The 21,121-nt window shown below is 44.1% G+C and overlaps 1 protein-coding gene across 8 annotated transcripts in view; it reads left to right on the plus strand.

The window, feature by feature from the left end:
* The window catches only part of ANKS1A (ankyrin repeat and sterile alpha motif domain containing 1A), a 156,381-nt gene that overhangs the window by 67,857 nt on the left and 67,403 nt on the right, over nt 1–21,121 (plus strand). For 6 of the 8 annotated variants that reach the window (XM_048826255.2, XM_048826257.2, XM_048826259.2 and 3 more), the window contains 4 exons: nt 1,381–1,501; nt 4,215–4,258; nt 5,834–5,966; nt 8,776–9,353. In XM_048826255.2, the coding sequence (XP_048682212.2) occupies nt 1,381–1,501; nt 4,215–4,258; nt 5,834–5,966; nt 8,776–9,353 (876 nt within the window). Of the gene's footprint in view, nt 1–1,380; nt 1,502–4,214; nt 4,259–5,833; nt 5,967–7,051; nt 7,095–8,775; nt 9,354–21,121 lie in introns of those variants that run through there. The other 2 variants (XM_048826263.2, XM_048826268.2) reach the window with 2 other exon arrangements.

The raw sequence follows: 21,121 nt of genomic DNA on the forward strand, positions 1-21,121 counted from the left end.
AAAACCTTGGGAAACTAACCTGGTTTTGTTACATACCCAGAGCATGTTCCTCAAATGATTTGCTAAGCTTCACCACCATGCGAAGCAAACTCCTAACTCGGTTTCACGGTGAGGCTTTGAGTTAGTTTGAACCTGATACGGACTAAGGACGTGTCTACACAGCCCTGCAGTTTAGCCAATGGGGGTGTGAATAGTAATGCGCACCCAATGTGCTGTGCTGTATCTCCCTGATGAGGACACTGAGGGCGCGAACTAGTTCACATGTCTGTAGTCCTCTTCAAACAGGACTATACTGATGCAAAGCAAGAACCTTGCTGTTTGTGCCTTCAGTGTCCACGTGGGGGGGTTACCGCACAGCACTTCGGTGTGCATTGCTATAGATACACCGTAGGCTGAACTGCAGGGCAGCGTAGACATGCTCTTAGTCCAGTGGTTCTCAACCTCTTTATGCAGCCCACAGCATATTATATGGGCCGCATCCAATACTATCTGTATGGCTCTGAGGATGTCACAGGGCTGCAGCTTGTGTGTTGGTTGGGCCGCAGGTTGAGAACCACTGCCTTGGTCTCTAATACGTTGGCATTGGAGGTGCAATGGATCAAGGAAGGTAACTTGACTGCCTGGGAGGTTGGGTGTGTTCGAAGACCACCACTGGCAGGCTTCGTAGAAGTAATTCCTTGCTAAGGTGCATGTACTCTGCAGCAAGATGCCTGCATTCTGCAGCTCTCCAGTGCAGTTGGTTGGGGATTCTCCAGCTGTTCCAGAGCCATTTAATTACAACAAGAGGTTTCTCTTGAAAATGGAAATAAGTAATACAGTCACTTTGGTTCCCTTTGTTACTTTGATGTTAAATTCAATTTATATTGCTCCTGGTCTTTTCAGTTTGAAGCACGCTGTGGAACTTGATACTGAAAATGCTAATTGCAACTTTTGGCACCTGGGAAAGTGTGAGAAGGAGGTAGTTTGAATACTTCAGTTAGCGAGCATACTTGTCTCACAAACCCAATCAATAGTGAAATAGTTAATAAGTTGCTAATGGAGTTTGCCTCATGAAGTCTGAGTCAGCATCCCTTTAAAGTAGATCGGGATTTTTTTCAGGCTGCTTGCAGTCATCATTTTTCAGTCATCACTACATCAGTTACTTGGGCCGTCTGGAAGGCTTTTTTCCAACCGTAAGAGCTAGAAAGTAGTGTCGGGGTTGGGGGAGGTTTGCATTTTTAAGGAACAATCTTAGCTTCTGAATTAGTTCTCTGGCAGAGGGGTGGATTCTGCTGCACATTCAATGGTCAGAAGAATGGCATAGAGGAGGGCTCTATGCATACCAGAGGGGTAAATGACACTGAGTTCGACAGACAACTACATCTTGCTGTGTCTCATTAGGCCTCTGTGGTGCGGAGGAAGAGCAGGGGAAATGCAGCCGAGGAAGAGGAGGAGCATCCTTATGAGCTGTTGCTTACTGCAGAAACTAAAAAGCCGCTTGCAGGGGATAGAAAAACAAAAGGTAAGAGATGATACAGAAAGACAGCAATGCCCAGACTGCCTGGGTTGGCAGATGTAACCAGCATGTAGGAGGCAGGAGGGGAGGAATTTGATCCTAGCTGTTTCTCTGGTTCGGATGGCTGGATTCTGTATTGCAGTTATGTTCCCTTGGTAATTTGTTTCCATTCTCAGGGGAGAGGGTTAAAATATTTCTGCCTCAATATCTACATTAAGTAAGAGAAGGCTTTTTGCCTTTCAGGCAAATATGAGATCCTAGGGACTTGACCCATTGAACTGTAAAAATTAAAACACTAGAATCTCATGCACAAAGTAAGCAAAACAGGAACAAAAAAGATCAAAATGAAAGAATAACCAATCAGTTGCCATTTGGGAAAAATCATGGTCAAGCGAGTCAAACAAATACAAGTGTGTAAATACTAATGGACCAGATCCTCAGCAGGTGTAAATCTGTGTCAATACAACGGTGCCAATTCATGTCAACTGAGGATCTGGCCCTGGTATCACAATCGGAAATCAACGAATGCACCACTGGCTGTCAGAGCCAATTAGAAAAGTAAATTAACAAAGGAAGAAAACACAGACGAAGTAAGCCACTGTTAGGCGCCAGTTTAAAATCCAGTCATGCTGTCAGATTAAACACTGCACTTGGCTCTCTTCCCCCAAAGGGACCTTCATTGGTGGTTTGTGGGATTTGGGAACCTGGAGCTGTGCACACCACCCTGTATTTTGTAGATGGGTATTGTTGCATTTGGTTTTCTTTCAAGGAGATCTTTTTAGGTGAAAGATCTGCTCAGTGTGCAACAGAAACGAGCAAGAGATATGGGGAACTTAGTTGTGATTTCCAGTCTAAAGGCGCAAATGTTTCATCTTGAGACTGAATGAACAGTAAATATGACTGAGCGTTATGACTGCTTGCTTGCTTGCCCTCCAGAACCACACTCCTCCTCCTAGTCTGTTCACAGATGCTAGTTTCCACTTCTTGAATGCTACCAGTAATCTCTCTCACATGCGCGTGCACACACGCTGTGCCAAAGAGGTCATTGATTTTTCCCACCAGTCTTTGCCAGAGCTACTCGTAGTCTGATGCAAAACTGCAGTGGTTTTCAGGTTGATGCTTCACAGTCCCAAGTGAGAGAAGTCATTGGGTGATGGTTGACAAGCTGGCTCATGTCTCCTAACGCTTGGCTTGAAAGGCTGGATTCACGTAGGTCAGCTGCTGCTGGACTTGTCTCTTCTGTAAGCTGCCAATGACACGACTCCTCTTTCCTCTTGCTGTGGCCTTTCTGCTTGACATGCTGGTGCATAAATAAGTATTGGATGTGGGGGTGTGTATAGTTACATATGCACAATATAATGCACTGTTTAAACTGTGATACATTAATGTGGTGATTCCTTGCACAGACGCATGGAGACTTAAGTTCAGATCTTGATCCAAGGTTCTCCCCCCTCAGCTTGGCATGAGCCATGAGTACTACAGAGTCTTTGGGCCCAATCCCTTAAAAGAGGGAGGAGTTGATGGAAGCCCCTTGTCATCCATTTAGCTGAATAAGGAGCCAAAGAGGAATCCTGATTCCTGTCTAGTCCTCAGCCAGAAGGATAGTCGCCCTGAATCCAGGTTGGAGCTCTGGGGATGTCTCCTTGTGGTTCTAATGAACCTAAAGAACCCCCCACCCCTTCTCCGTTAGGAGGAGAGCAATCCAAAAATCTAACAATGTTTGTTTGGTTCTGAGACTCTGTATTGATTCCTTTCATTTTGGATTGAAATAGTTTGTTTAGATCTAGCACCGAGAGGTGGCTCAGCTCAAGTGATGGGTAGGGGCTGCTGTTAGAGGAAAAGGGGTCTACCAGTGCCTTTCTCGGTACTGTATACAAGAATCTGAATGCAAGAGGCAGCAGTAAGCTTGGGGTGGGAGGGAGAAAGGGGAGGACTTGATCATCTCTGCTCCTGTTACCTCTCTCAGCACGTGGTGGTGGGGCCGGGGGGAGTGTTAGCAGAGCAGTCACTATCTTTCCAGTACCCATATTACTGTCCTCCTTTTTAAATGGTTCTTTTTGTTCACAGCTCTTACCTTGAAAGTTAATGGATCAGTTTTTAAAGCAGTGAGATAATGTGTGAGACAGCAGTATGGCAAGGCTACATGTGTTGCAGTTTTTCTCTGCCTGGCTAGCTCTCCTCATTCTGCAGGAACAGCAGTGCTCCTGCATGGTGAAAATGGCACAGGGGTCAGTTACTCACTGCATCATGTAACTCCAGGTGCTTGACAGCTCTTGGTTTGTGTTTAAGGCACAAAGTGCTGTTTTTAATGGTACTTTGCTTCATTTATAACTGCTGCCTCCCTTCTTGCGCTGCTGCTTTCCATCTTGTGTCCAGTCATGACTGCACATGTGTTCTTGGCCCCTTGGCCCTGATTTCCTTTCATGAGTGGATTAAAGCTCTCTAGCTCTGTCAAGGTTCACCTGATGCTTTGGGCAGAGTTTCAGATCTGGTTTAGTTTGATCTAAACCAGCTTTCCATCTCATATGGAAAGGAATTTTGACCAGGTCTAATGTGCGTAGAGAGTTAAGCCATGTGATGACAATTAAGTCAAGTCCACTGACATGGTCCTCCCTGTGGATTGGTCAGAGGGGCTTGGTAAAACTTGTCAGATACGTCATCGAGGATGGGTAGAGGAAAAATATGCCCAGGTTTTGATGTGTTTTTTTCTTTTTCTTAGGGGAATTGCCATCTTCAGGTGCTGTCAGTGGTAACCAGCTTCAGGTAGGAGTGACTTGTATCATCAGAACCAAGAGAAGCAAAATTTTCTTCTTTGACATCACAATTCTGTTTTTCCTGGGAGGTGGCAAACCGCAAACTGTGTATTTCACTCTTGGGGGAGAGACTTGAGTCTGCATTTGTACTGCTCAAGATTGCTTAAAAGCCTAAGAGCAAAACAGCACTGCTATCTCCTTGTAACCAAAACATTCCTTAACTGCACCTTCTTTAAGGTGGAAAAGTCATTTCCTGCACTGAAGTATTTTTCGGGGGAGGGAGCGCGGAAATAAAATGCGAACAAGCTCACAAAGTAGGGCTGCATTCTCTCAGGGTGATGTGATATAAATTCTGTCCAGCATGATTCCTGCATTACTAGATGTAAACACATGCCTGTGACAAGCTTTTCCTGTTCTAGGTACAAATACTCACATTTAAAGTTTGTGTAAGTGAGTTTTTCTGCTTCCAATTTATTGCAAAAATAATCTTCAGCTAGAGCCAGTGGTCGTGTGTTGTGAGGCTGTCTGCTCCATCTCACCCAGTTGCTCTGGTCTCGTCTCTTTGCCACAGAAGATACAGACTTGCATGCAATTTTTGTAAGAAACTTTGTGGCATGATGCATTATCGTGGTTCCTTGCTGGGCAGGGAAGGGAAGATTCACCCTATAAATGCCACCATTAATCTTTGGATCAGGAAGCAGGGGCAAAAAGAGTCGAGAGAGCTTGACGCTTATCATCCAGGGGACATGAGATAAGCTCTCCTGGTTATATAGAAGGGAGGCTTAAACTTGCTTTGGGTGGGGAAGGCAAAAGCAGTATATTTTTAGAACGGTTTAACAAGGAAAGTTGGCTTGTTGAGTATTTCATGTTTGAAGATACTGCTGTCCAGAGAGCTTACTTAAATTCAGTTGTTCGGTTCTATACCAGGACTGAGTATCTTCATCTGCACCATGTCTGTATTTTGATTTTAAATGGTTTTAATTGTATGTTTAATGTTCAAACGAGGCGGCCTCTGCCCAAAGGGGCTTACATGCTTCGTTAGGTGTTAGTCAACTCCTGTTATGTGTGAAACCTTCAATGAAGATTGAGTACAAGGGCAAGTGCAGGTGTCTTTGTGTGTGTGTGTATTTATAATTGTTACTAAATGAGTTGAGAATATAAGAATGACCGTTCTGGCGCTGTATTCTGTCTTTTGATGCTGGCCAGTGCCAGATGCTTCGTAGGGAATGAACAGAAGAGGGCAGTGTTAAGTCATCCATTCCCTGTCATCCAGTCCCAGCTTCTCGCAGTTATAACTGAAAGTCTCTATGGACAAAATGCATGTTACTAGGTTATTTTCAGAATTAAACCTTGAATATAAACTACAGGGGACATTTTCATTGGCACAGATGAGTTAGGCACCCAGTTCCCACCACGTTGTCCTCTGTGGCTCTGAAAATCTCCCCGTGTTCTAATTAGTTTCCCCAGATGTCCTGCTTTGCTACCCATTCAGCAGAGTGGGAGCAATGGTTGGCATGTTTTTACCATTGCAGTGAAGATGACCATACTGGCTGTAAGACTGGAATAATCTAAGGTGTATTTGCAGGCCAAACCCCAAAAAGGCACGTCTTCCCAAGATAGTCAACGGCCGTTGAATCGCCAAGGTTCTTCTGACCTCTCTTATAGCCATTCTGAGCAATATCCAAACCCCGAATCACGCATGATTGAGACCTCAACAGGTAAGGACCTTGCTCTTGTTGTGCATTTAGCCCCAACAGCAACCCTGCTTCTATGCTTATCTGTGAGATTTTTAGTACAGGTTTGTAAGTTCAGTGCTCTGAAATGTTCTCTCCCTCAAGGCTTTCATCTCTGCTTATCCACTCTTCTCTGCGAGTGTCACTACCCCCACTTTGCCACCTTTCTCCCTGGGGTATTTCTGTCCTGGTCTTGGGGTTGGCGCTTCATTTGAAGAGGCTGAATGGGTGGCTGTGCTTTCCCTTCTAACAGAGGCCCCTTTGTTAGTCTTTGTGAGTGGAGATTGGCCAGTCTGCTCTGTGTGGGCCCAAGTGTTCTAGCATGCGGCAGAAGCTATTGCCAGCCGCCTTTCTGCCTTCGGACAGAAATACCATTAAATGTTAAACTGGGGCGTTGACGAAATGAGGAGTTAGGAGTAGAGAAGGAATGAGAAGAAAAAGGCTGCTGAGGCCATCAAGACTTACTGTCCAGTCTATGCAGTAATTTCCCTTGTGGTGGAACTGGTTACCATAGAGTAAATGATTTGTTATGATTAAAACAGGGTTCGACCTTGCTGTGTGTATGGCTGGAACTGTCCTAATGTATTCCTGGTTTGTTACAGCCTTGTATCCTTGCTCAGGGATATACTGAACACAGTCTGGTCCTGCAATACTCTAGCATGGTTAAGTGTTGGGACAGCCCTAGCAGGGTAAGATATAGTGTAGGCAGGACCTTAGAGAGATTGTAACTGGAGAGATGTTTCCTCTTCTATCCTATTAGCAATTTCATTTGCAAACTTTACACTGCATTTACATGCATCAATGGTAATTTCCAGTTATCTCACTTCCTTAGAATTTTTAACCGACTTAATTTTCTGTTTTTTGGGGTGCCATACCTGAAATGGTCATAAGAGGGTAAGAAGTGTGAGCTCCTTCAGTGGGCTGCCCTACTGGCTAACCTCAATTCCGACTTGTGCTGCTGTTCTGTTCCCAGGCAGAAGCTGCCAGTTGTATAAGTTGTCTCTTGTATTTCTGTGGAACAAACAAATGTATAAGGGACTAAATAAAACTAATCAAACTCACGTTTGCAGTGTTGCTGTGGCCGTGTTGGTCCCGGGATGTTAGAGACACAGGGTAAGTAAGGTAATACTTTCTATTGAACCATCTTCAGTTGGTGAAAGGGACAAGCTTTGGAGTTCCCCAGAGCTCTTCGTCAGGTCTAGAGAAAGTAACCAGAGTGTCTGAGCCAAATACAAGGTGGGACAGATCCTTTATGCTTGTATTTAGCAGAGACACTCTGGTTACTTTCTCCAGACCTGAAGAAGAGCTCTGGGAAACTCAAAAACATGTCCCTTCCACCAACAGAAGTTCAACCAACAAAAGATATTACATCACCCACGTTCTCTGTGATCAAACTCATGTTAATTTTGTCCCATATCTAAAGTAGCTTCCATGGGTAAACTGCTAATCCAGTGCTTGCTTTTAGCTTTCAGGAAAAGGACATGTTCTTGGATCGTATAAATGCAACTAGTATTTGAAAATGAGTAAATTAACCCTGTTGCTAAAAAGGAAGCCCGTGTGAAAGTCTGTTCATTCCAATCCATAGTTGACTGGTTTTTAGTCATGAAATTCACTAGAACATTTGGCCCTGTTGATTGAGACTGGTCCTCCCTGTTGTGATCTCGGAGAGCTGGGTGTCTCAAACAAGTGGACAAGGACTGGATGGGCCTTGGAAATGGACCTTCCCTGTCCCCTCTAGACATTCTCCCTACACTTCAGAGTTGGACAAATCACATTATCAGGGCATTTTGCACTGGTGCTACCTCTGCTGTAATTATCTGCTGGGTTGAAGACTTCAGTCTTGAGGGAAGCACATTTCCCCAGCACTAAATTCAAGTGGTTACAATATGTGTGTGTATTAGCAGTCATTGACAAGAGTATAATCCCAGGCAGTTCATGAGAAAGTGGCAGTTCCCTCCAAGCATTTTAAAATCCTGTACAATTAGAATACACATGTGCCATATGAATAAGGTGAGGGCCGCTCAGCTTCTGTGTGCCAGTTGGCAGTTGGGTTCAGTCAGTAGTTCATGATTATTCCAGGGCACTGGTATTTGATATTAAGGATGTTAGAAAGTTAGTAACAGAGGAATCGTGTCAGATTTCTGGGACACTCAGTACTGCAAGCAGCTTGCTGCATTAATAGATCAGACCATCTTGTGTTTAGTGGTTACTTAACAGGAGAGATTTTCTGGAGTGAGATGTTACCAGTTTAAGCCCTCTTCTCTCCCCCAACCCACCCACCCCCACACCCCCCCCCCCAAGTGAGGAGGAGAAGTTGAGCCCTGAAGCTACCAGAGAAGAAATCTGCTCTTTTGGGGAAGGGATTTTGGAACTTTGCAGGTTAATTGCCGCCCAGCAATTTTCCCACCCCGCAATCTGAGCCAAGAGTAGGGAGGTGCTGCTCTAAATAACACTTTGGCCTTTATGGAAATGTATCAGATGTTCCAGGAGTGTCTGTCTGTCTTTCTTTCTCTCCCCCCACCTCTCTCTGCAGGCTAGGGTTAGCACTTCTCCTGGCCTTATATAGGAAGGCCTGATTGTTAGTGTTAACGGGAATAAAACAACAAGGAGAGCTGCCAGATTGCATAAATCAGGGCAGTATTTGGAATTTCATAAATGCCGTGGGTACAAGTTGAGCACTCAAACAATACTGAACTGTTCTCTATCGCTCCCTCTCTCTCTAGGGGAGGTGGAGTTTTGCTTCTCCTTTCGTGTTTTTTAATCTCTCTTTATTTCTGTCTCCATCCCCCTGAAGACCACAAGAGGAGCAGTGGCAGCCGGAGCCAAGATTCTGCAGACAGCCAGGACATCCAGGTCCCGGAGCAGTTTTCAGGGTTACTCCATGGCTCTTCCCCGGTGTGTGAGATAAACGAGGACCCTTTCAGGCTCATTTCTTCTGTGGCCAAAGGAGGTACAGAGGGCACAGGCCACTCACCTGCTATGCAGTTGGAGGATGCTGATTTACCTGTCTCTGGATCAGTACGGACCAGTTCTCCTGAGCAAAACCAGAAAGCGATCTACGCAACGGTCCAGCCCAAAAACATCCAGCAGGCAGAACCTGAAACTGCAGTGACTCCCCAAGTGCTGCAGCACCCTGGTGGTGCAGAGGAAGAGGGAGACAGAGGCGGTGCTGGGGGCCGAGCTCACCTAGGAGGCAAGCCCAAAGCAGAGCTCAAACTCAGCCGTAGCTTGTCCAAATCGGACTCCGATCTCCTGACCTGCTCACCGACTGAGGATGATGCCATGGGGAGCCGGAGCGAATCGCTCTCAAACTGCAGCACTGGGAAGAAAAGGCTGGAGAAATCTCCATCTTTTGCTTCGGAGTGGGATGAGGTAAGATTGACCTTGGCTTACTAATGCCTTAATGCCGGGAGTGAGCTTGTGTGCTGTGTGAGTTGCACCGTACTCAGTCTCTTGCAGGGAGAGAGTAAGTTGTGGGGCTTGAAGCGTTATTCACCTTCCTTTGTGTTTACCCCAGCTTCTTTCATTATTTGCCTGTTTAATTACAATAAGCCTTTCAGTGGTTAAATACCAGGAGATAGGCATAATCAGAGCAGGCGTTCTTAAACATTTGGAAACGTTCATATCCTGGGCTTCGCTTCTCTGGGCGTGTCCATCGCTGTGCTTTGGAACGGGTTTTGTGTTTGCAAAAAGGAGAGTTGTCGTGTTAGTGTCTCCTTCGCTAGTCCTTCCCTTTGGAGTATCCCAGCCCAAAAGCAGGGAGGGTGGGTTCCCTTTGTAGGTCACCATTGTCTACGGTGTGTGAGGAGGGTGTGCTGGGTTCATGGGGTGGGAGGCAGGCACTAATTGGAAGACTTTTTCCCGTTTATTAGATCTATCTAACTTATGTCTTTAAGTGGTTAGTTCAGAGGCGGGTTAGAAGTCACTTTAGTGTAGTGCAAAAGGGAGGGACCCTTATTTCATGCTTAGGAAGTTGGCCTTCGTGAACCATTCAGCTGGGATTGTGTCCCTCTGAAATTCAGCATTGCAGCATTACTGAAAAATTCTTTGGAGATGATTCCATACTGGTAGAGCAACAGAACTATGTAAAAGATGAGCCCAGATCAGCCACTCCTTGTGCACTGAAAGGGAAACCCTCCCTAGGAGAGAATCAGGTTCATGAAGGCTGCATGCGTGCCAGGCCTGTAAACGGCTGGCAAAAGGGAATCCCATACTCAATGGGACATGTTCGTGGTGTTCCAGTGACAATATCCGTGACCATACCCCTTGCTCAGATTGTGTGTGTGTTGATTGGGGCTCAGCCTCTGTACAGTCCAACGTAAGGGTTAACTTTTATTGGTTACATGGGTGAAACTTACCTCAGGGAGAAGGGCTGTACTGAGAAAATGCTGCTAAACAAAAATCCTCCAAGGCAACTGGGCAAGTGTCTGTGGGCCTCCTCCTTTTGTTGAAGCACACTCCCCATCTTGCTTCCAGGAGACGTTCACCCCCAGTGTTCTTCCACAGCTGTCTTGGTCACAGTGTCCGTGCAGTTATTGATGAGCTGGGTCAATAATGCCAAGGCTGTAAGGGACTGATTCTTTAGCAGAAGATTGATCTGTTGGGACTCAGTTATTTTGCTGTGCTGCTGTCACACTTCATTTGAATGCCTCCCCCCTGCCCTGATGGCTGTTTCCAGAGGAGCCCTAAACTCGGTAAGGGAAAGCTCAGCTCTCTGCCCTCTTTAGGTTTATGTTGTTATGGTGGTTGGACCTGTAGCAAGAGCGTAATCCTTGTTAGAGCTTCCCTGCTTTGTATAGTCAGGTGAGCAAGCTTGAAAATCTATCTCCCTGCTTCCTTGCAGATAGATTGCAGGACCAGTTGCCATGTTAACACTGGACGGAACAGAGACACTTTAACCTACAGAAAAGTCCAGAGTGTCATGCAGACACATGCTGGTAATGGTTCAGACTAAGACGAGAATTGGGGAGAAGAGGCTAGGGGCAATGAATGTAAAGGATTCCTACCCTTAATCTAAAATCAAACTGCTCTAATTGAAAACTGTATTTTCAAAACTGTACTTTTTGAATCTTTTTTTAAGGGATGTGTTGGGATGGAGGGGTTTTTATTTTTTGTATTGCAGCAGCATCTAGAGGGCCCAATGAAGTTCAGGGGCCCATTATCTTTTCCCCACAGCTGTTGTCCCCTGATCATCTGTAGGATTTAAGTATCTTATTGTCGTCTTTGATTTTCTTTTTAACCCTCATGAGGCATCAGTGCTTTCCTTTATCCCGATGTGGGTGGTTTTCCCATGATCTCCTTCAGAGTCATGACTGTGCTGGGCATTTGCAGGTGTTTGAAAGCTTGTGGTGCTCAAATTATGCATTGGAAGGGGATTGAGTAGTTGGCCTAATAAATCTTCATCTCCAGATTCCTGGGACATCATACCTGCCTCAGAATCATCATTTGTAATAAGACAATGTGGCTTAGTGGATAGAGCACTGATCTAGGGTGCAGGAGACCTGGATTCTATTCCCAGCTCTGCTGCTGACTTTGGCCCAGTCGCTTTGCTCTGTTTGTTTTTTCCAATCTGTAAAATGGGGATAATGATGCTGACCTCCTTTGGAAGGTGCTTTGAGATATGAGGAAAAGGACTACAGAAGAGCTAAATACTGGTAGTTAGTTCATCAGGTGGGGGTTAGGCCACCCGGATCTGCTGAGTTTCTGCTTAGGAGAGGCACCAGTCACTGTAGCGTGTTATAGGGGCAGGTGTGGAGGGCAGCTGTGCAGTGAAAAGTGCTCATTGCATGCCCCACATGCTTGGGCTAAGGCCTATATGCTCATTTGCAATTTTAAAATGTTTTGTATTGTATTATCCCTTCAGATGAGAAATGTCTAACCACTCCCTTTTCACCAGCTTCAAAATTCACACCCGCAAGAGAAGGAAACAACCGCGGGAACTTTGTGTTGTGACAACTTAAATGGGCAGTAAAGAGACTGGTCTGATGGCAGTTAGAACCATAGTGATGAGACTAAAGAACTCTTCAGTTTTCTCTCAAAAGTTTACTCATGCCCTGGATGGGTTAATGCAGCTGCTTCTGAATTAGGATGTGACTTACAGCCTCTGAATGAGTGTCTGGTTAATGTAAAACCTCACTGAGCCTGAATCTCTTCTGCCTTTGACTGTTTGCAGTGAGAGTATTGGCAGTGGGGTAATCTCCCATCGGTGCATGGCAGATTTACACATGTTATTTCACTAATGTTAATATTTATGCAGATAGCTCCTGGGGAAGATAGTCCCTGTCTGTGTTGCACTATGCAGTACAAACATTAAAATCAGTCTCACCCAGTGGCTTTACTAAAAGTGGGCATGCCTCCTCTTGGAATCAAGTGTTTCAGGAGTGACCTCTTGAGGCAGATGGGACAGCAAAGCTGGGGGCAGAGAAGAGCTAAGCCTGTGTTGCTTTTGGGCTACCTGTGATGGTGCCAAATAAGTCCATAGATGGTGGTGAAAGAAGGTAAATTTTGCCTTGGAAGGTCTGATCCGTTTACAGGCTCATCACTTTCTGTGAGCTCCTTCCCCAGATAGCTGAATCCCCTTTGATTGGAAGTGGAAGGTGGTGCCCATCTCAGCAAGAGGGTGGGATGGGGAAGCAGTGATTCACTCGGCAAAGATCTCCCTGTTGCTGACTTGCAGTGTGGGGGAGGGATAGTTCAGTGGTTTGAGCATTGGCCTGCTCAACCCAGGGTTGTGAGCTCAATCCTTGAGGGGGCCTTTAAAGGATCCGGGGCAAAAATTGGGGATTGGCCCTGCTTTGAGAAGGGGGTTGGATTAGATGACCTCCTGAGGACCCTTCCAACCCTGATATTCTGATTCCCCCACTCTGTAGCCCTGGTCCAAATAATATGACAATGTTACTTTGTGCTCAGTGCTGCAAAAGAATCTGTAAGTATCTGTCTCCTTTCAGTCTCCTGACTCTCTGGCAGTTTAATGTGAACATGAACACACACACACTCCCACTCTGCTGTCATTATCTGATATAAACTCCTTATGAGTCAGACGTAGGCGAACAGGTCAAAAGCAAACAGCAATGCAGCATCGGGTGGGAGAGAGGAGTGAAGCCGGCTTGATCCCTCATGTGAACGGGAATAAAGTTGGGTGAGAAGAATTATACGAGGTAGAGCCTCTCGTTAGCATAAATATTTGAATCCTTCAAAACTTGGCTGAGGGCTAAAGTGATAGATTTGTTTTTCGTAATTGGTTCATGAATATTTAGCAGCTGTGAGATCAGCACACACCAGTCACAGCACACTATGAATTTTATGAGAGAATAAACTATGTTCATGTTTCAGAAGGAGAGGGGACCGTTTGGTGCTAGGTAGAGGTGCTGTCAGCCCAGCTTCAGGAGCGTGTTAGATGATGCATCTGTTCTACAGCCGAGAGGGGAGGAAGGGAGAACAGTTTCAGGTCTCACTCTGCGCATGTCTGAGTTCATATGCTTGGAAGAGCCTCCTGTTGCATGCAGGCAAATTGGTTGCCAAATGATATTTAATGGTTTTATCCAAAAGAGACCTAAGACACGTTATAAACTGGACAGAAATCAGTTCATCCACCTTGGAAATACAGCCACCTGGGTTGAAACATCTATCTAGTGTTTAACAACACCATGGCACAGTACTTAACTTAGGATAAAGTAAAGAAAAGGTAACTGCAAAAGCCTTTTTGGGTAGGCAGTGTGGTCCAGTGAACAGGAATCAGAAAGACCTGGGTTCTGTTCCTAGCGCTGCCGCAGACCACCTGTGTGACTTTGGGCAAATATCACTTTCCTCCTTTGACTTATTTCCCCCTGTGTCAAATGTGGGAAGGATGGTTCTCTTTTGTAGAATGCTTTGAGATGTATAGAAGAAAAGCACTGTGGTTACTGTCACATTAGTGAAGCTGGTGATAACCATGTTGATGCATGTGGATCTTACTCTGTAAATGATTGGGATGTTTCATTTTTCAAAGAAATGGCCTCACCAGTTGAACAGAAAATGCCTTTCTGTAGCAGCCTTTGCAGCAAGGCACTATAACTGTTGCCTTTGTCAGAGGATGTGGGCATGAACTGTGGTGACTAGACTGGGTTGGGGAGTCTGACCAATTAGCAGTCTTAAAGCATTTGAATTAGCTGTCGGTCTTTTTTTGACCAGAAGACCTGGTATGCACAATTCCATCTCTAGAGGTCTAATAAAGCAAACAGTGCCAGGATCCACAACCTGGTAGGTCTGGCCGGGCCCGGGCCCAGTCCCAGTCCTTCCAAGGCAGACAGCATTTTTATAAGGAAATCTTGGGGTTTTGGACAATGGCCTCCTTGGCTTGAACCAACTGTAAATAACCTTTTGTGTCTGTGCCTTTTTTCTGCCTCCATTATGGTGCTTCGTCTCCCAACCTCCTTTTCTCCCTTTAAAATCTTGGGGTAAGAGTGGGACAGAATTTAAAAAGATCTGTTGGCCGAAGGCTACCTGGCTTTCTTGAGTCAGGTGTACAGTTGCAGTGATGCAAAGCTCTCCCGTTCTTTGAGCTGTTACAATACTCATAGAACTGCTTGGTAGACTTGTAGCATGTAATGAGCAGTTGGGTGAAAACTGCTAGTCAGGTTTCGTCAGATTTCTCTTGTTCTGAGAGCAGAAAATATCCAGCCAGCTGTGCTGTACAGCTCAATATATGAGGCAGCCTGGGTTCCTGTACAATGACTAAGCTGCACATTCTAAAGCATATGCCTAAAATAAAACGCAGTGCTTTCACTGCAGTCTTGGGGCTCAGCGACTACTCGTTCATGACGTGGGACAGTTGAGTGACTTGCCTAGACAGGCGGAAAATTGCCCACGTGTGCCCTCTCAGCTAGAATTTTGTATTGCGCTCAGGGTCATTTTTAAGTGGTTTCTGGGTCAATATAACTTAACAGCTAAAGTGCTGTAAATGTAGTTCCTGGTATATGCATAACATTTAAGGCATCAGTTCTGAGTGGAATTGGGCAACCCAAGTGCTAATGTGAGAATGGCCATACTGGGTTAGACCAATGGTCCATCTAGACCAGTATCCTGTCTTCTAACAATGGCTGATGCCAGATGCTTCAGAGGGAGTGACTAGAACAGGGCAATTAGCGAGTGGTGCATCCCGTCATCCAGTTCCAGCTTCTGGCAGTTAGAGGCTTAGGGACACGCAGACCGTAGGGTTGCGTCCCTAACCATTTTCGCTAATGGCATTGATGGACCTATCCTCCATGAACTTATCTAGTTCTTTTTTGAAACCAGTTGTACTTGCGGCCTTCACAACATCCCTGGGCAACGAGTTTCACCAGTTGACTGCGTGCTGTGTGAAGTACTCCCTTATGTTTTTTTTTAAATGTTCTGCCTGTTAATTTCATTAGGTGACCCCTGTGTCATGTGTTACATGAAGGGTCAATGACACTTCCTGACAGTGAGATCTACCACATCTTCCCCTTGTTTAAGGAGCACAAGTTCCTGGCAAAACTGGCTTCTCATACAATCAATTCTCTTGTCTGGTTGACTCCACAGAGGCAGTTCATTGCTCAGAATTATTGATGCCTAAATGGCTGCCGTTATTAAAGGGACCTGTGTTCTTGGTACAGTGAGGGTTGGTTGGATATTTATGGAAGCCAGTGCCCTGGGTTTCCTTGATTAGTGTGTGAATTGTGGCCTTTTCACACTTTCACCCTGTCCCTTAGCATAAAGAGTTTCAGCTTTTACACTCTTGTGGTGTCATAATAATGCATTGCAATTTTTGGGTCGTGAACTAGTTGGTTTTCTAGAGCTTTATTTGTCCTCTACCCTACGTGCAGTAGCAAGGAACTGGCCAGGCCATTGAGAATTTGCTTCAGACCATGCTCCTGATATTTCTTTATCCACCATGTTTACAGTTGTCTCGCATCAAATGAGCAGCTCCTGTGTTGAATTTCTAATGCAGTTCCATGTTCCACGCTAAGTCCCTGCACCAGCTCCGTAAAGTGATAGGGCTGCTCTGTTTTCTAGTTCTAGCCCTTTCGACAACAGAGCGTTTCTTCTGACGGAGGATTAAAGAGAACTGTAAATAAAACATGCATGTTATTTTAGATTTGTTAGCCAAAGGAAATGCACAATCCAGCAGTGATTTATCAGTCAGAAATCACTTGGATCCATGTGTTCCCCAGTGTGTGAATTTAGTTGATGAATTAATACTTCATGTCTCTGGACAACACTGCCCTGCCCGTCTTTCCTATAAATAACTGGAGTGGAGCATGATGTTCTACTATCAAGTCCAATTGCTTTTCTCAATTCTCCACTCCCAGTCCCAGGAACTGTAGATATGCTGTTGAATTGGCTCATCTTTTTTGATGGTTGATGGTTCATTAGTATCAACATTGAGAGTAAACTGTTGCACAGCTGTAGTGTCGTTTCACCCATGTAAGATCCCAGCTCTCTTAGGTCCCAATACAGCTGATACCAAGCACATAGGTAATGTTAAGCATGTGAGCCCCATTAACTGCTCATGCATACATAATTGTATGCTGAATGAGGGCCTTAGTGAATTAAAAATATTTTTTCTTAATAATGAAGATTAAATAATTTATTAAATAAAATAATGCTGCTTAAGTATCCCTTTTTATCAGTAAGTCTCGAGGTGCTTTGCAGTCTTTCACCTGTGTATCCTTGCAAAACCCTTGTGAGGAAGGGAAGTACTATTATTTCCATTTTCCAGATGGGAAGCTGAGGCACAGCGGGACTGTGACTTGCTCAAGGTCACCAGGAAGACTGTGGAAGAGAAGGGAATTGCACCTCGGTCTACAATTCGTGGGCTAATGCCATAACCACTGAGCCAGTCTTGCTCTCCAAGACCATAATCTTTGGATTTTTGAGGGTTTTAGGTTTAGTTTGTTTTGCCACGGCTAGCAAAAATCATGTAATTGTACTGTAGTAATGTTTTTATTTTTAAAATTTTAATTTTGAAAATTGAGGTTTTTGTTTTGATAAAAATTAAACAATTGCATTGCAATACAAAACTTTTTTTGTTTGATGCAAAAGCCACCATTTCATAAAAATATCACCAAAAAGTGCCAAGTGTGAGAGGACCAGAGTAGTTAGTTTTGTGCTTAGTGAAATATAACTTGAGTTTAACATGGTACTTATCCTGACAAGCCAGATTGACTTATCTGCTGGGTTCCCTCACAGCTCTGTGTGTGTCGGTCACTGTTAAAATACTTACAATTCAAGTCGAAATCTGATTGTGAGAAAACAGTACACCGCACTGTGTATTTTTTATTGACACTGGGAGGCTAAGGGTTTTACGGTCATGGCAGTGACTGAATTCCATATTTTGTTTCTGCAGTTGTTCTAAACTTTCTAACAATGAAGTGCCAAGGGCTAGCTTGTGTTTGTTCCTTCCTGATGTATCCTTTTCCGTCCCCTTTCTGTAGTCTTCTCTTGTGTGCTCCCACCTCTTCGGTGACCCAGCCTTAGTAAACTTCATCCTTTCTTGGTGAACAAGAAAATCTCCTTTGTCACTTCCCAACAGCTTTTACTGCCTAAAGTTTTTAATTTGTTTTGTTTATATTTGCATGTTTAATTTGCCCTCTGAATTGCAGGACCAGGCAGGGTCTGTTTTGTTTGCAAACTGAAATATTCTTGGCACATTTTCTGGCCTCTGTCATTTGTTTTGTGCTGGCTTTAATTTCTGAGGATTAATTCCAGTGTTACTCTCTTTAGCCATTTAAAATGCTGAAATATTTTATTGTTCATGTAAATGTGGCCAATGTGTTTATCTGATTTCTACTACCTTCTAAACAAGCATGTCTACACCAAGCTTTGCATGTCCTTGATGGTCTCTTGAAATAAACTTAATGAAGTAATCTGGAGAGAATTGCTGGAGTCTGATAAGATGCGACAGAGGTTTGCTCTTTTCATTTCCCCAATTTAGAGCTCAAAATTTTTTACCCTACTCTCTAACTCAGGGGTCCCCAATGTGGTGCCTGCAGGTGCAGTGGCGCTTGCTGGGGCAGTTGTTTGGCCCGCAGGGCAGCATGCTGCCGAAATGCTGCCACTGAGCATGGTCACCTGAGAACCACCCGCCGAAATGCTGCCGAGAAGCGTTGCCGTTTCTCAGCGGCATTTCGGCGGTGGGGCTTCTTTCCACTGCTGCTTCTTGGCAGCATTTCGGTGGCGGGGTGTTTGGCACCTGCCGCAGTCTGTTGGGAATAGGAATGTGCTATTCCCACAGAGAGGTTGTGGATCACTGCTCTAACTCAACTCCCCTCACCTCCAATGATGAGGGCTTCCACACAGAGACCTTGAAGGATTATCCTTCCTCTCAGCTAAGGGTGTCTGTATTTAGCAAAAAGAACAAGAGGACTTGTGGCACCTTAGAGACTAAAAAATTTGAGTATAAGCTTTTGTGAGCTACAGCTCACTGCATCTGATGAAGTGAGCTGTAGCTCACAAAAGCTTATGCTCAAATAAATTGGTTAGCCTCTAAGGTGCCACAAGTCCTCATTTTCTTTTTGTGAATACAGACTAACATGGCTGCTACTCTGAAACCTGTATTTAGCAAATGGATGCCAGAGAAAATATTTATTCATTGTATATAGATAGCATGCCTGCTAAAATCACAAACCAAAATAAACTGTCTATATCAACAATACTAAAACTGCTTCCAGCCTAACTCCAGCTTTCGGAAAAGCCTGGATAAATAAATGCGCTTGCAGTGTGCTCTGGAAGTCTGCAGGCTAGTGCCTATCAAATAAAGGGAAATGCAAGTTCCCGGTTTGAGGGCCTTCTAATGCACAGTCCTCCATACCTACAGCTCTAGGCCAGTTCACGTTCCTTGGCTGATCTCAGCTGTCCGAGTGTGAGGAGAGAGACTACACTGGAACTGATTTAAACCTGTCAAATGCACAGAAGTCTCACTACTTTTTTAGTAAAGGTCTCCTGGTGTTTTGATCTGAGAAGCACATTTCTCAAGTAATGCAAATACATGATCTTACAGCAGGGTTTGTACATGGGAATAAGCAAACACAATTTATTTGAATCGTATCACTGTATCAACGTAGCAGGTTAAATATCAGCTACTCTTTGTGGAGGAATTTTTACTCCCTTGCACACAGTTTTATGTTTGTGCCCTAAATACAGATTTAAATGCACAATCACTTCAGTTCTTTCTCTCTGATTTGTAGGTCACCAATCACAGGTGCTAGTCTGGGTATGTAGCTAAGTTAGTTTGTTTCTAATATACTGGAATAATATAGCCATTTTGGGATAGCTGCTTCAGTTGTGCTATCAGTTTTTCTTGAACTGCTAAGTCGCATGTTACCCCAACATTCTGGAATTGAAGCTTTTGATGCAGTTAATATAAATTATGCATGCTGTGTAACGAATATTTTTTAAAATGTGACCAATTTGATCATTTTTGATCAATAGTCTAGAGGATGGTTCTAGACTATTCTCAGTGGTGGAAGAGGACAGGACAAGGAGTAATGGTCTCAAGTTGTAGTGAGGGAGGTTTAGGATGGATATTAGGAAAAACTTTTTCACTAGGAGGGTGGTGAAACACTGGAATGCGTTGCCTAGGGAGGTGGTGGAATCTCCTTCCTTAGAAGTTTTTAAGGTCAGGCTTGACAAAGCCCTGGCTGGGATGATTTAATTGGGGATGGGTCCTGCTTTTGAGCAGGGGGTTGGACTAGATGACCTTCTGAGGTCCCTTCCAACCCTGATATTCTATGATTCTATGATTTTGATCCCATGGCACTTTTTTTCAAAAACAGGGATGTTCAGCGCTAATGTCCTTGCCAAATTTTCACTCTTAATTGCCTTCTGCCTACCTTAATTTTCTCTTGCAGCTTCAATTAACTAATTGTTTACTTCCTGTCTTAAACAGTTCTGTAGTGTTGCTGTGTGCTGTTAAATAGCTGCAACATTGTACCCCAGAGATGGCTGCATTTCAGTAACTCGTGAAGTGATCCCTACATAGTATAATATTACGGTAGGGTCCGAAGGCTCCAAAGACACATTATCTTAGATGCTGTACAAATGCATAAATGGATATGATCTTTTTGCTGAGAAGCTTGCAATTCATGGTATGTATCTTAAGTTGGTGCATTTGGCTGAAAGGTGTTATGAAAATGCAGGAGCACAGATTATGAAGTGCTTTCGTTTGTTTCAGTGTATACAATGTAAAATGACCGCTGGCAAGGAAATTCTAAACTGAAGTTAACGAGACGTTTTCATTTTAACAGTTCCCTCTTGCAGTTGTTTGTGTTTAATATTGAATTTTACTGTTTTTTCTAGGTCTGACCCCATCTGCATAAATATAGAGGGGGTGGTGATCTTGTAAGCAAATGTGCACGGTGCGGTCTGAAATTGTGAATCCATCATAGTGATTTTGAAGTTTAAAGTGTTACAGATTCCGTTTTTTAAAAATGTTTGGGCTCTATGTCTTGTGATTCATACTGAAAAGTAAACTGCAGAGTAATATAAACCAATAGTTCCTTGACCCTGATACAAATCAGTTTCTCTGAGACCATATTAAGCCAGAAAAAGAGAGAATGTGTTTCCATATCACTAATGAACAGTTGGAGAATAGGCTGAAATAATTGACAAATCTCCTGAGTCCATGTGTCAATGTATTTGGAATATGTAAATGGCTAGAGAAGGACATAATGTGCTAACTATTAAGTTTGTTGTTATGTACTTAATTTGTTCTTGGGCAACTAACTTGTCGTCTTAACTTCTCTTTGGATTAATAACAGCATTAAATTTTCAGGCCTTCAATATTAATCCTGCCAAGTCCATAATAGTGGAGTCTACGATATTATGTATACCTAGAATCAACAGATAACTGATTTATGGGGCTGTAATTTTATGGAATGGTTCCGCCGATGACAGAAGCCAAGCATCAACAACAGAGATAAAAGCCCTGAGTGGTTTATGTAGTCACCTAACCTCAGAGCTAGAATTATTGTCCCAGCACAGATCTCTCAGTTTTGGATTATAGAGAAGATGGTGAAAAATGAATAATGGGAGACTTAAGTCTCTTAATCCCGCTTAGGTTTGTTTTAAGGACTAAATATACAGTACAGAGACTGCACGTTTGGTGCTACTTCCTTCTAGTGGAGATAGAAAATGAGCTTGTC

Source organism: Caretta caretta, chromosome 21, assembly GCF_965140235.1.
Source record: "Caretta caretta isolate rCarCar2 chromosome 21, rCarCar1.hap1, whole genome shotgun sequence".
NCBI classification, from domain to species: Eukaryota; Metazoa; Chordata; order Testudines; family Cheloniidae; genus Caretta; species Caretta caretta.